The sequence below is a fragment of the Giraffa tippelskirchi genome, chromosome 5, assembly GCF_054371585.1.
Source record: "Giraffa tippelskirchi isolate mGirTip1 chromosome 5, T2T-mGirTip1v1.2.pri, whole genome shotgun sequence".
Lineage (NCBI taxonomy): Eukaryota > Metazoa > Chordata > Mammalia > Artiodactyla > Giraffidae > Giraffa > Giraffa tippelskirchi.
The window spans coordinates 160,843,062-160,858,361 of NC_137279.1; the positions used below are offsets into that span (position 1 = coordinate 160,843,062).

Consider the following 15,300-nt stretch of genomic DNA (forward strand, 5'->3'; position numbering starts at 1 on the left):
CCCTATCACCATCTCAGGTCCATGGCTTTGTCCTTAAATAGTACATGATGCCTGGAAAATTTCACCAACATGCAATAGCTTTGCAACCTTGGCTAAGTTACTTCTTGCTGAAAGACAAGGAAAATCATTACTGCCACAGGGCAGATGTAGGTTAAATGAGATAAAACATGAAAAGTAGTTGTCATGGCACCCAGCAGATGTGGTTGTCTGTGACCACCAGGGCTTTCTCCCCACATCATCCCTGTGCTCTTGTCCTATCTTTCACCATCAACAAGCACACCCACCTCCCTTTGCACACAGAGCCCATTCATTCCCCAGACCCGAGTGGCCATCTGCCAGGGACCAGGGAACAAAGTGCCTTTCACATTTCTGTTCTCATTTTTCTCCATAGAATCCTTTGAGGGAAAGAATTATTTTCTCACTTAACAACTGGGGAACTGAGACTCAAAAAAAAAAAAACAACAAAGCAGTTTTCCCTGGAGCTCACAGCTAGTCAGCCACAGAGTTAAGACTTACACTCGGCTCCAGAATCACTGTGCTCTTCTCCAGCCTTATGATGAATTTTCTGTCACCTAGAACATGTTGAGGAAAAGGACATTCTCTCCTGGTTAAGCAGATGTGATTTACTAAGAAGTTCATGTTCACTAGCCACATCTCTTCCTTCTCTGGTAAGGCACATGGGCTGAATTCTGCCCTTTACTAAGCACGAAGATACCTGAGGTTAGATACCTTGTTTATCTTGTTAAATCTTTATGCCTTGTTCTCAGGACAAATGGTGGATACTCAATTCAAGGAAGTCGAACACATGAATGAATGTTTATAAGGAATGTCCACGTCCTATAGTAGATTCAACCTGAGGTTAGTGGAGAAGAGGAAAATTGGAAACAGGTAGAGACATCCCCATCACACCTGGGTGCATAACATGGATTCACACACACACACGCGCGCGCAAACACACACACACACTCCCTGTCCCCATCCAAGCTCCCACAGCCACACATACTCTACATTCCACGACACACAGACATGCGCATATTCTATGACTGTTTTTACTATATTTTTTAGTTTGTGAAGAAATACGGGAACCTTTTTAGCCTGGAACTCGGTGACTTGCCTTCAGTTGTTATAACTGGATTGCCCTTAATCAAAGAAGTCCTTGTCCACCAGGACCAAAACTTTGTGAACCGCCCCATAACCCCTATTCGAGAACGTGTTTCTAAGAAAAATGGTAAGTTTCTTGACTAATATAAGATGTGTACATTTGATATTCTTATAGTCTGTGAAAGGTACTTTTGTTTCTGTAATTCTCCAATACTCCCAGGGACTAGGCCCCTCATAAGTTCCTGCCCCTCAAGGAAGCTGAGTGCCCGCATTTCCCTGTTGAAGGTACCTCCTCAAGGCACCTGGCAGGTCCACCCTACTGTCAGGGATTTGGGAAAAGCGACATCACCTGCATGAACTCACTCTGGATGCTTTGATAGATAAGTATCCCCATTCACTCAGTGATGTGATGTGTTTTTTAAGCAGAAAAAAGGCAATGAATTCTCAGGCTCTCTTTCTCCACTCAGACCTCTTCCCCTAGGAAAATGGATGTGGATCAGCTTCCTCCTCTTCCTGATTAAGTGATCCCTTCCTGCGTCTAGCTTCTTATGATCTGTTGTTAAGGCTGTGCCTTACAAGATATCTCGAGCCTTCCATTTTTGTTAGAAGGGTTTGGGGTTTCCCTGGTGGCTCAGTAGTAAAGAATCTGCCTACCAGTGTAGGAGACATGGATTTTTCTGGGAAGATCCCACATACCGCAGAGCAGCTAAGCCTGTGCACCACAAATACTGAAGCTGTGCTCCGCAAAAAGAGAAACCGCCACAATGAGAAGCCAGTGCCCTGCAAATAGAGAGTAGCCCCTGCTTGTCCCCACTAGACAAAAGCCCGCAGCAGTGAAGACCCAGCAGAGCCATAAATAAATAAAATTATTGAAAAGAAAAAAAGAGACGCTTAGCATAAATACTTAAAATGATTATTAAATTTATGCATTTAAAAATCTAAATGAAAAACTCAAATATAATCTACCAAAGCACCATATTATTCAGGTGCTTCTCAATTTCTCTTTGAAATATTTTACCCATTAACTCTACATCCATTCACTGTGTTTATTTGCCATATGAAGCCTGGTGGTAGGCACCAGTGACAGAACAGTGAGGAGAATGACAAAGTCCTTATTTTTCTGTAACTTACATTTCATTCAGGAAAACAATATCAATTACTCTAATAATTTAAGACCTTAGTGTTACGAAGATAAGAGCGTGATGTACTTCTTAGGAGTATCAATATCCTGAGACTCAGGAAAAGCTAACACAGTGACAATTAATATACTAAAGTGAAAAAACTATCAGGTAAATGGAATGGAGTATGAAAAGTCTCTGAGGTGGGAAGAAGGACACTGAACTGGAGGAACTGAAAGGTGGCCAGTGTGGCAGCACAGGGATTAAATGGAGATGAAGCTGCTGAGTTTGAACAGGAATAGTTCATGCAAGTTAAGGATGTTGCTTTTTATCCTAATAACAATGGAAGCTCCTGCATGGTTTCAGTAGAGAAAGGGATCATCATACTTACAAGGTACATTTTAAAGACTTCTCTAAGCTACAATGTGAAGAATGGAATAAAGGGAGCAAGAGACTATTGCAGCATTTTAGGTGAGAAGAGGTGGTGGCCTGGACTACGGAGGTGGCAAGAAATGGCAGTCCAGTAGGTTAAACCAGGAGAGTGACTGTGAAGATACATGTATTTAAGTTTCTCAGGAGGAAAATCCAATAGGACATGATGACCCAGCCAGAGGGAGAATGAGGTGTTGAGGTAGACACCCAAATGAGTAGGTAAAGGAAAGAAGGGACATGTGGAAGAGGACAAGGTGTTGGCTGGCCTGGGGAGTTCTATAGAGCAAATAATGAATTCAGTTATAGATATGCTGAGTGTGAAATGCAATTAAATCTGCAGAGTCAAGCAGATACTTGTATATGTGTCTAGTGCTGAGGGACAGAAATAGATATTAACTATCAGTAGATTTCACTTAAAATTTTAGAAACTAATGAGATTTCCCCCAAAATGGAACATAAATAAAGAGAAAAGACTTCAGACCTAGTCTTTCAAAATTCAATAGAAGATGAATTAACAAAAGATACAGGAATTTCTTTGTGGTCAGAGAATAAAGGAGGGAAATCTAAAGAGTGTGGTGTCCTGGACACCATTGGAAGAGAGTGTTTTAAGAAAGAAGTGTCTCATGCTGCTGACACATGATGGTGAGGTTGAAAAGGATCCTGGACTGGACAGCAGGGAAGGTCATGTCCTTGTCATAGTGGAGGCCAAAGTCAGATATGAGAGTGAGTTGAAGGGTGCTCTGGAAGTGAAGAAATGAAAGGATGGTGACCTCACCTGTGTTACGAAGTAAATGATCGTTTATTGAACACACAAAGATGGATTTTTTTTCTTTGCCTGTGTTGTCCACTCTGCATAGATTTTTCACTCTTCCATGCTTTCTTGAGTGATTCATTTATTTTTAAGGTCTGGTTTAGAAAAGATCTCTCCTAAATAACTTACCTTATGAATATGGACTTTGTCTAATCCATAAGTGCATTCTTAGTATGTTGCATGATACAAATATTTACATATATTTATGTGACAAGTCATCAAAAATGAACTTTGGAGTCAGACAGACTTGAATTTCAATCCTGTTCAGTTGCTTGCTAACTCTGTGACATTGCAGAGTTTATTTTTTCTCTTACACCGCAGTTTCCTTTTCAACAAAACTGTTGGGAGGGTTGGCAGTTATGATAGGATGTACCTCAAAAGAGGTTCTGTGAGTATTATATAATGCATTAAAAATGCTAAAAGGTCTGCCATTATGAGTAATCAGTAAATGCTAACCATTGTATCCTTTGCTTTGGGATTATTTCTCTGAATAGTTTCAAACACCTTAAAGCCCTTCCCCTTCCTTCCATCTGATACATTGTTCCTCATGGGTCTTGTTGACTTTCTTTTCATAATGGTGGCTTTCTTTTTCCCAGGCTTGATCATATCCAATGGCCACATATGGAAAGAGCAAAGAAGATTCTCCCTGACAGCTCTGAGGAACTTTGGTTTAGGAAGGAAAAGCTTAGAGGGACACATACAGGAAGAAGTTGCCTACCTCATCCAGGCAATAGGAGAGGAGAACGGTGAGCAGGTCCTAGGACAGGTGCAGGGACTGTGGTTCATGCTTTCACTAACCAGATGCTCATCAATACCTACATGTCTGTCCTAAGCCCAGGACTGTGGTGGGTGCTTAGAGGATAAAAGTGAATAGCTAACCGTGAACTGCCGTTATGGAGCTTGAGTGTTAAGAAGAAGATGGGTATAAAACTCATTATTGGTTTTAAATCCTGGTCATCAGTTTGACTTCCAGGCATTGAGTGAGTACTTGCTGTGTGTCAGACCTGTGTAGGGTGCTGGGACCACAGTTTCAGATATAGTTCTGTAGTCAGTGTGTTATATGCCATGTAGAATATACTCCAGAAAATAGGAACAAACCAATCTGAAGTCTCTATCTCTTCTTCTGCTTCCAGGACAGCCTTTCAACCCTCATTTCAAAATCAACAATGCCGTTTCCAATATTATTTGCTCCATCACCTTTGGGAAGCGGTTTGACTACCAGGATGATCAGTTCCAGGAGCTGCTGAGGCTGCTGGATGAGGTCACATACCTAGAGACAACAATGTGGTGCCAGGTGAGGCAGTTCTTACTTCCTATCTTGGAGAAGGACATTGAGCGAATGTCAGACAGAGATGGGTTCTTCCTTTTATTTTTTTCTTAAGCTAACACAACCGTTTAAAACTGACTTTGACAAACATGTCTGAAATGAGTCTGTTGAATTTGATGTTTTATGTAACATTGTTGAACATTGACTATAGACAAAGAGGGCTTCCCAGGTGGCTCAGTGGTAAAAAAAAACAAAAAACAAAAAACTCCCTGCCAATGCAGGTGACACTGAAGATGAATTGGGAAGATCTCCTAGAGGAGGAAATGGCAGCCCACTCCAGTATTGCCTTGAGAATCCCATGGACAGAGGAGCCTGGCAGGCTATAGTCCATGGGTTCACAAAGAGTTAGATGCTACTGCTCACATATGCACTAGTTACTGGAAAATTGAGTTCAATAATAGGACTTCAGTGGAGACCAGGCTGACTGTTCCCAAGGAACAGAAATCCTGGGAGGTTAGGAGAGGGCAATAGGGCAGGGGTAAAAAGCATTTCTTAGAGATCCAAAGTAGACCAGGTACTTTGATGGACAACTATACATACTTTATCTCAATTAATTTTTTTTTACAACAGTTTTTTTTTTTTTATAAATTTATTTATTTTAGTTGGGGGCTAATTACTTTACAATATTGTAATAGTTTTTGCCATACATTGACATGAATCAGCCATGGGTTTACATGTGTTCCCCTTCCTGGACCCCCCACCCACCTCCCTCCCCATCCCATCCCTCTGGGTCATCCCATTGCCCCGGCCCTGAGCCCTTGTCTCATGCATCGAACATGGAATGGTGTTCTGTTTCACATACGATAATATACATGTTTCAATGCTATTCTCCCAGAACGTCCCACCCTCACCTTCTCCCTCAGAGTCCATAAAATTGTTCTATGCATCTGTGTCTCTTATTCTGTCTCGCATATAGGGTTTTTTAAAGATGAAATGGATCATCCTGATGTACACATGCAGATATGGGAATGTGTAAACAAAGCCACAGAGTGTTCCACTGGCTCTGTGTTAAGTGTGGTATGGATCTCGTGTCATTTGATCATGAAAATAACCTTTGCCCCCATTAGCAGCTAGTTTAGGTAGATACAGATCACATCACTATTACTACCATTAGCAAAGTACTATAGCTAGAAAGAAACAGAGCTCATTGTCAAACCCATACCTATCACATTTGAAATCTAGGCAACTTTCCATTACCTTATGCTATCTATTTTCTACCATATATTATTAGAAAAAATATATACAAAAACTACTGTATTTCAGTAAAAAATGTTTTACCCACATGGAGCTTACCTTATAGTGAGGACAGACAAATAAATACACATATGTGTTTACCATAGATATTTAGATACATAGGAATGTAGATACATAGTTAGATACATATACATAGATAAACATACATATTTTACAAATATACACAAATATATATACACACACATACGAATGACAATTGTCACGGAAAAATATAAAACAAAATAAAGGAATGGGAAGAGAGTTCCAGAAATGCTGCTAATTGTAGGATCATCAGTTAAGACGGATCCAAATAGGTGACATTTGAGCAGCACATTAAGGAACTGGAGTTACACAGATTTCAGAGGAAAACCATTCTAGATGAAAGAAATAGCAAATACAAAGTCCTAAACAATAACCTTTTTTTTTTTTAATGTTTGCACAGAGATGAATGGGGCTGGACTGGAAAGAGTAAGAGAGAGCAAGATGGCAGGGAGTGATAGGAGAGGAGGCGACAGGAGGGTGAGGAGCCAGATCATGTAGAGCTCCAAGCCAGGAGAATCATGTAGAGTCTGTCTAAATGTCTTGGAAAGTCATTGGAGGATTGAGAGTCAAAAAGTGAAATGATCTCATTAAACTGTTAAATGATCTCTATGGCAGCTCAGTGGAAGATAGACTGAGAAGGGGGTTAAGGAGAGAATCAGGAAACCTGTTGGAGGCTTTACAGCATCCAGATAAAAAATGTTAGTACTTTGTACTAGGATGACAAAGCAGTTGGAGTGGTGAAAATTGGTCTGAAGTGTCTTACTTTGGATGGAGAGTTGAAATGCTTTGCCAGAGGGAAAAGAAGACGGTTGAGAGAGAAAAGAGTCAAGGTTGACTCAAAGGATTAAATTTAAGTAAATAAAAGAGATAGAAGAAGAATATGGTTTCCTTGGTGTGTTGTTCAGTCGCTCTCATGTTCAACACTTTGCAACCCCATGGACTTATCTTAAGAAGTAGAAAAATGTCACCCCCCTTTTCTCCATGATGGTTTTATTTGTTCCAACAGCTCTACAATGTCTTTCCAAGGATAATGAATTTCCTTCCGGGTCCGCACCAAATGCTCTTCAGTAACTGGGGGAAACTGAAAATGTTTGTTGCCCGTATGATTGAAAACCACAAGAGAGACTGGAATCCTACTGAAGCAAGAGACTTCATTGATGCTTACTTCCAGGAGACAGAAAAGGTGAGGAAACCTGAGTTTTTTCCTGAGCATTGTTCTTAAAGATCAAATGAAGGGATTCTAATATCTTATTGCCAGTGTAAGAAGTCACCACTGGTAGCTTAAAACAACCAACATTTATCAAGTCAAGGTGGGGGCAGTACTGGCTCTTTCAAGGCTCTAGGGAAGAAACTACTGATGGACTTTTCCAGAGTCTAGAGGCTGCCTTTACTCCTTGACTGACTCATGACCCCTTCCTCCATCTTCAAAGCCATCAATATAGCATTTTTTTCTGCCACCATCTTCACATCTCTTTATGACTTTCTTGCCTCCCTCTTCTAAAGACTCTTGTGATTGTATTGGGCCCACTGGGATAATCCAGGATAATTTTCCCATCAAGAGCCTTATTTCAGTATATCTACAGAGTTCTGCCTGCCATATAAAATTCACAGATTCTAGAGTTAAGGACATAGACTTCTTTTGGGGTCATTATCCAGCCTACCACGGGGGAGGAAAAATAGAGGCAGTACTTCACAGAATGTAGGAATAACATTAACTCAAAATTGATGGGACAATTAGAAATAAAGACAGAGGTTTAACAGTATTTGGCTTAAGGACTTTAGAAAGACCAAATACTGCCTTTTCATAATCCATTCTCTACCCATACCTGAAGGACCTGTATGTAAAAGGAAAAAAAAGTATTATTTCATTATTAGCTGGACCAATGCCCAGTCTCCTACCGCTTCCCCCAGCTCCCCATTGCAGAACACAGGTAAATCTGAGTCAGATGCCAGAGTTTAGCATCAGATGGGAGAGACGTTTGCCTTCCTCCCTCATCACTATGTCATCCACTTTTCAATATTACTATAGGAAAGAAGCAGGAAAAAAGCCAAATGGGATGTAAAACCTTTGCCATAGTCATCCCTCTGGTAAACACATCACTGCATTGGTGTCATCATCTTTGACCTGTCAGATTATTCATTCCCAGAGTTGGCAGAATGGATTTCTTTCCAACTCCTCTCGTTTCACCTTATTGTGATAACATTAATAGAAACATTGATTTCTCTTATGAGAAGGAGACTTCACTTGCTATAAGATATGCAGGTGTGGGACCACACAGGGAGGAACATTGACACATTGAAGGAAGGTGGTAAAGATGCTGGAGTGCCATGAGGAATGACTGTTGGAATCAGAAAAGTTTAACCTAAAAGGAAAGGATTAATGGGAAGATATGAGAATTATTGCACTGTAGAGAAATTCAGTTATTGTTTCTGTTATTGGTACAAACATTTGTTGAGAATTGCTATGTGCCCTTTTCCTCTCACATAATTCATAATTCCATCTTAAGAGGTGAGTATTGTTATGTCTGTTTTGTGGAACAGGAATCTGAAGCACAGAAAGGTTTATTAACTTGCTCAAGTCATACAAATAGTGAATGGTGTCACTAATATTGGAACCCAAGGCTGTTTGCCAATGTAATAATAGATTCTGCCTCATCATGGATGTAAAAAAATTAGTTGTCTTTTTTGGTCCAGCAAAGCTAACAAAAGCTTCCAGCACTAGTGGCAATCATATTCCAGTAATAAATCTCTGCCTCATGAGACAGCCAAAGGGAAAGTTATTTCTCCTGGGGCAGTCTCTCCTTCATGTTCTCTTTAGGATGAAGCCCCGTGTGTTGTGGTAACTAAGAACCACCTGAATAAATCAATAATCACTGTGCTTTCTAGCATAAGGGCAATGCTGCTTCAACTTTCCATGAAGAAAACCTTATCTACAGCACCCTGGACCTCTTCTTTGCTGGAACAGAGACAACTTCAACCACCCTGCGCTGGGGGCTGCTCTACATGGCCCTGTACCCTGAAATCCAAGGTGAGCACGTCAGTGGGTGGGCCTAGGCTGGGTCAGAATGGGGCCTCCTCAAGAATATACAATGGGGCAAAGAAGTTCTCTTCAATAAGTGCTGCTGCTCTTCAATAAAAACTGGACAGCTACGTGTAAAAGAATGGCATTACAACACTTCCTAACACTATACACAAAGATAGACTCAAAATGTATTAAAGACCTAAATGTAAGACCAGAAACTATAAAACTCTTAGAGGAAAACATAGGCAGAACACTCTATGACATAAATCACAACAAGATCCTCTATGACACACCTCCTAGAATAATGGAAATCAAAACAAAAATTAAAAAGTGGGACCTAATTAAACTTAAAAGCTTTTGCACAGCAAAGGAAACTATAAACAAGATGAAAAGACAACCCTCAGGATGGGAAAAAATAATAGCAAATGAAACAACTGCCAAAAGATTAATTTCAAAAATATATAAGCAGCTCATATAAATCAATAACAGGAAAGCAAAAACCCAATCAAAAAGTGGACAAAAGACCTAAACAGACATTTTTCCAAAGAAGACATACAGATGGCTAACAAACACATGAAAAGATGGTCAACATCGCTCATTATTAGAGAAATGCAAATCAAAACCATAATGAGATATCACCTCATTATGGCCATCATTGAAATGGCCAGAATGGCCATCATCGAAAAATCTACAAACTATAAAAGCTGGAGAAGGTATAGAGGAAAAGAGAACCCTTTGTGCTGTTGTTGGGAATGTAAACTGATACAACCACTATGGAGAACAGTATGGACATTCCTTAAAAAACTAGGAATAAAACCACCATATGACCCGGCAGTCCCATCACTAGGCTTATACCCTGGGGAAACCAAAATTGAACAAGACACATGTACCTCAGTGTTCACTGCAGTTCTATTTACAAAAGCTAGGACATGGAAGCAACCTAGATGTCCATCAACAGATGAATGGATAAAGAAGCTGTGGTACATATATACAATGAAATATTACTCAGCCATAGAAAGGAATGCATTTGAGTCAGTCCTAATGAGGTGGATGAACCTAGAGCCTATTATACAGAGTGATGTAAATCAGAAAGAGAAAAATATTGTATACTAATGCATAAATATGGAATCTAGAAAGATGGTTCTCATGAACCTATTTGGAGATCAGCAGTGGAGACACAGACATTGAGAACAGATTATGGACATGGCTGGGAGGGGAGGTAGGAGAGGGTGGGATATATGGCGAGACTAACATGGAAATATATAATACCATATGAAAATAGATACCCAATGGGAATTTGCTGTATGACACAGGAAACTCAAACTGGGGCTCAGTAACAACCTAGATGGGTGGGATGGGTGGGATGGGTGGGAGGTGGGATTGATGTTCACATGTGGGGGGACATGGGTAAACCTATGGCTAATTCATGTTGATATTTGGTAGATACCAACACAATACTATAAAGCAATTATCCTTCAATTAAAAATAAATAATTTTTTAAAGAAGAAAAGAATGGGGCCTCCTGGAACACTGTCCAAAAGTAGGGCCAGAGGATAGCATGCTAGGATGGAGAGATAGGTAGGACAGGTGGACTTGAGAACGGGCGCCTTCTTCAGTTTTCTGCCAGAATTGGGATGGGTCCACATAGCACAGATGTAACAGAGAGCCCCTGCCCTCAGGAAACTCACTGTCCAGTGGGGAAAACAGTGAAGTCCACTGACATTGTGGTGAGTTCCAGGAAGGAGCTCCATTCCACTCACATATGAAATCTGGGAGCAGTCTTCCCTCCTTTTCAAGTAGTGTCTTCCAGCACCCTGTAGACAATGCTCACAGTCCTTCGTCTAGTATATCCTGCGCTCTGCTGTGCCTCTTTTCCACCTGTCCAGCCCGCATAGGGGCTTCAGTAAGTCACAGGTCATTTAATTTCACTGTCCTTATTTGTGCCTCTGGACCATCACACCTGCTGTTCCCTAGAAGAATAATCAAGAGTGTATTTCCCTAATTTCTTTATACAGTAAACCCTTAGCTATGCTTGAAGAGTCTACTCAACATAGCCTCCAAGTGTTTCTCCACACTTCTGGGAAAATACTAGCATTTCCTTTCTTTAAAGATGACCTAATGAACCTCCATTAATTTGCTTATAACATGTTATTTATATATCTTCCCCAGAGACTGTAGTCCTTTCAAGGACAATGACTGTTACAATCATTTTTCATTTTCTAGCTCCCCCCCCCAACAGTTTAAGCACATGTAGAATAGAAACTATTGTGATACATTTTTGCAAACTGTGGGTAAAAGTTCATTAATAGGAGATAGAGTCAATTTAGTAAATCAAGACCAAATTTTTGCCCTAAATTAAAAAAAAAAATAGATTAGTAAAATCAGAGTGCTCTCTGTGTACTGAGGATAATGCTTTTTCATGAAACTTTTTTTCTTTAAATAGATGAATAAATGTTTGTTTTATATGTGTGTGTTTATTTTTGTTTATGTGTCCTGAGTCATGCACTTGTAAAATGCACTTATTTGTGAATTATGGGCTTCCCAGATGGCTCAGTGGTAAAGAATCCTCCTGCAAATTCAGGAGACGCAAATTCTATCCTTGGGTAGGGAAGATCCCCTGGAGAAGGAAATGGCAACCCACTCCAGTGTTCTTGCCTGGGCAATTCCATGGACCAAAGAGCCTGGTGGGCTACAGTCCATGGAGTCACAAGAGTCAGACAGGATTTAGCAACTAAACAACTGTGAATTACAGGGTTTTCTTTAAGTTTAAAAGCCACCTAGTTAGGACATAGTTATAGCTTCCCTATAAAAGGCTCCAAAATAATAATGGCTTAAGATGGCATAAAAGTGGATACAACCCAAGTGTCTATCAGTGAATGAATGGATAAGCAAAATGTGGAATGCAATGAAATATTCATCCTTAAAAACGAAGCATTTTGACACATGCTACAATATGGTGAAACTTAAGGACATTATGCTAAACTCAGTAATCCAATCAAGAAGAACAAACTATATGATTCTGTTCATCTGAGGTATCTGGAACAGTTGAACTCATAGAAAGTGAAAGTAAAATGGTGGTTGTTAGACCCCAGGGTTAGAGCCTGAAGTTAGTGCAAATGGGAGTTCTGGTTCAGTGAGTATAGTTTTGGTTTTGCAAGACAAAAATTTCTGGAGATTGGTTATACAACGATGTGAATATACTTAACATTATTAAACCACACACTTTAAAGTGGCTAAGTTAAGTAAGTTATATATTATGTGTATTTTACCACAATTTTAATAGTTTCTAAATGTTCAGTAAAAAGAGTTCATTTTTCCCTCAATTCAGAAACTCTAAGCTAGACTCTGCAGAGCCCTTTGGGGTCTACACTGCTTCTCGTGTGTTGCTCTGTTGTATCTAGAATGGCACCCTTGTTGGGACTCACAGATGGCTCACCTCTATGGCTGCCTTTCTGCCAGCAGGAAGAGGAGGAGGAGGAAGCACATCCCTTTCCTTTTAGGGCATGTTCCAAGTATTAAACATCCCCTTTACTTACACTCTTATGGCCAGAAGTTAGTCATGAGCAGATCTGGGAAATGTAGTCTTTAGCTGAGGAACCAGGTATCCAGATCAAATATTTATTATTGTAGAAAAAGAGGAAAACAAATATTGGGGCATTGTTAACAGGGTTTTGTTGTTGGATGCTTCCCTAAATCAGTTGATATAAATCTAAAAATTCCTAAAGGTGAAACTTGATTCATCCTCACTAATAAGAAGAGGAACCAGAGGCTCAAAGAGCTCCAGGAACTCGCAGCAGGATTAGTTTTGAGCAAGAATTTGCCACCAGATTTGTCTCACACCAGGGCCCACTTCCCACTCACATACCTCCCTGAGGAGGTTGTCCAGAGACCGTATTATAGCTTTAGTTTTTCTGTTGTTGTTGTTCAATCGCTGAGCCGTGTCCAAGTCTTTGCAACCCATAGACTGTAGCACACCATGCTTCCCTGTCCCTCACAATTACTGGAGTTTGCTTAAACTCATTTCCATTGAGTCAGTGATGCCATCTAACCATCTCATCCTCTGTCGCTCACTTCTCTTCCTGCCCTCAATCTTTCCCAGCATCGGGGTCTTTTCTGTGAGTCAGCTCTTTGCATCAAGTGGGCAAAAGACTTGCGCTTAGGCATCTGTCCTTCCAATGAATACACAGGGTTGATTTCATCCAGCCCAGCATTTCACATAATGTACTCTGAATATAAGTTAAATAAGCAGGGTGATGCTATACAGCCTTGACATACTCCTTTAGCATTTTTGATCCTGGTTATTCCATCCCTTAGCTTAACTGGCCTCTAGGAAAGTTACAGAAAAATAGAATAATGAAACCTTCTGTGCTTTTCCAGAAAAAGTCCAAGCTGAAATCGATAAAGTGCTTGGCAAGTCACGACAACCAAGCACAGCCGCTCGAGAGTCCATGCCCTACACCAACGCTGTCATCCACGAGGTGCAGAGAATGGGGAACATCCTCCCTCTGAACGTGCCCCGGGAGGTGACAGTCGACACCACCCTTGCTGGATACCACCTGCCCAAGGTAACTAGGGGCTCACACCAACAGCCTCAGATCTCCAAGCTCATATTTGTAAATGGTGGGAATATCTCAATTGGAAAAGCATTCTTATCCTAGGGAGTTACTTACATGGGAAGAGAAATATATTATGCCTGATGAAATACTAGTTTTGTTCCCTAAGTGTGAGCTTAGAAAGTTAGTTCAACTGGATGTTAACAGGTGTTTTAGAGAGGGGGAATTCCTAGGTCAGCTGTGATTAGGCAAAACCAGGCTTTTCTTTGCTATGAGGTTTCTCAGTGTTTTACTATGTGACGTGAGTTGTAAATCTATGTGGGGATACAGAAGGCAGCAGTTCTCAATTTCAGACTTTGTCATGAGGTCGTTTCCTTTGCCTTGGGAGTGCTTCTCACAAGATAGAGACCTACTAGACTTATTTTAGACAATTGTGCTTTGCAGTGCTGGAATGTTGAAAAATGAGGGACTTTTGAGACCACCTGAACCAACATCACCTTCATTCTGGTGTTTCTAACATACTATCCCCACAGGTGTTTTTCTAGCTTTGACTTACAGACCCTTGATGGGACTGCCTCACAAGGGAAAGCAATCCAAGTATGTGCAGTATTAAATACCAGGATAGGAGAGAAAGGAGGAACCAATGCTTTTTAAGCAGTGATTATATACTGCGGACTATATACGTTATTTCAAAATGTGTGAATCGGTCCTTAGAATAAGTCCGTTATCTCATTTTATAAATCTGAAAGCCGGGACTTGGAGAGTAATTAATTAATCTTGCATAAGATCTGTCAGCTACAGTGACAAGAGTTGGGTTCCAGAAACGGAACTGTTCTGATTCCCAGGCTCATCTTTTTTTGTACTACAGCATGTTCTCTCCACAGGAGTTGCTTTCCTTTGATTTTAAAAGAGTCTCCCTGAAATATTTCTCAGTGGGTCCCCGTTAAATTCCCTGTCCTGCCAAAGGAAATTCTGTTCTCACTCTGCCCACCACCCTGAGGATCTCAGATGACAGCTCTCCTGTGCCCCCTAGTGTCCTCTCTGTACACTGCACATTTACAGTTCTTGCCTTTCTCACAACCTTGGTGAGCCTCTGTGGATCCATTCTAGTTTGTCTAAATTGCTCTGTGTGTGTTGTGCCTGGGGACAATCTCAAGGCAAAGCCAGAGGAAATTTTGCATTGTCCATCCCTTAGTCACCAGCCCAGCAGAACCAGGAATAGCAGCTATTCCTGCAATGATTGCTTTCCTATATTAGTTTGGTGCAAATGAATTGCTGTTTTGGACTGTGAATTTTAAATCATTGTAACTAGGCTCAAATCATTGTAACTAGGCTTTAAGAAAAAACAGAGGAACCAGAGATCAAATTGCCAACATCCGATGGATCATCAAAAAAGCAAGAGAGTTCCAGAAAAACATCTATTTCTGCTTTATTGACTATGACAAAGCTTTTGACTGTGTGGATCACAATAAACTGTGGAAAATTCTGAAAGAGATGGGAATACCAGAGCACCTGATCTGCCTCTTGAGAAACCTGTATGCAGGTCAGGAAGCAACAGTTAGAACTGGACATGGAACAACAGACTGGTTCCAAATAGGAAAAGGAGTACGTCAAGGCTGTATATTGTCACCCTGCTTATTTAACTTATATGCAGAGTACAT

At 40.6% G+C, this 15,300-nt stretch overlaps 1 protein-coding gene across 1 annotated transcript in view; it reads left to right on the forward strand.

Annotated features, from left to right (window-relative positions):
* The window catches only part of LOC145505031 (cytochrome P450 2J2-like), a 39,746-nt gene that overhangs the window by 12,806 nt on the left and 11,640 nt on the right, over window positions 1-15,300 (forward strand). The window contains exons 2-7 of the mRNA XM_081486708.1: window positions 1,066-1,228; window positions 4,059-4,208; window positions 4,596-4,756; window positions 7,071-7,247; window positions 8,951-9,092; window positions 13,464-13,651. Of these exons, the coding sequence (XP_081342834.1) occupies window positions 1,066-1,228; window positions 4,059-4,208; window positions 4,596-4,756; window positions 7,071-7,247; window positions 8,951-9,092; window positions 13,464-13,651 (981 nt within the window). The remainder of the gene's footprint in view (window positions 1-1,065; window positions 1,229-4,058; window positions 4,209-4,595; window positions 4,757-7,070; window positions 7,248-8,950; window positions 9,093-13,463; window positions 13,652-15,300) is intronic.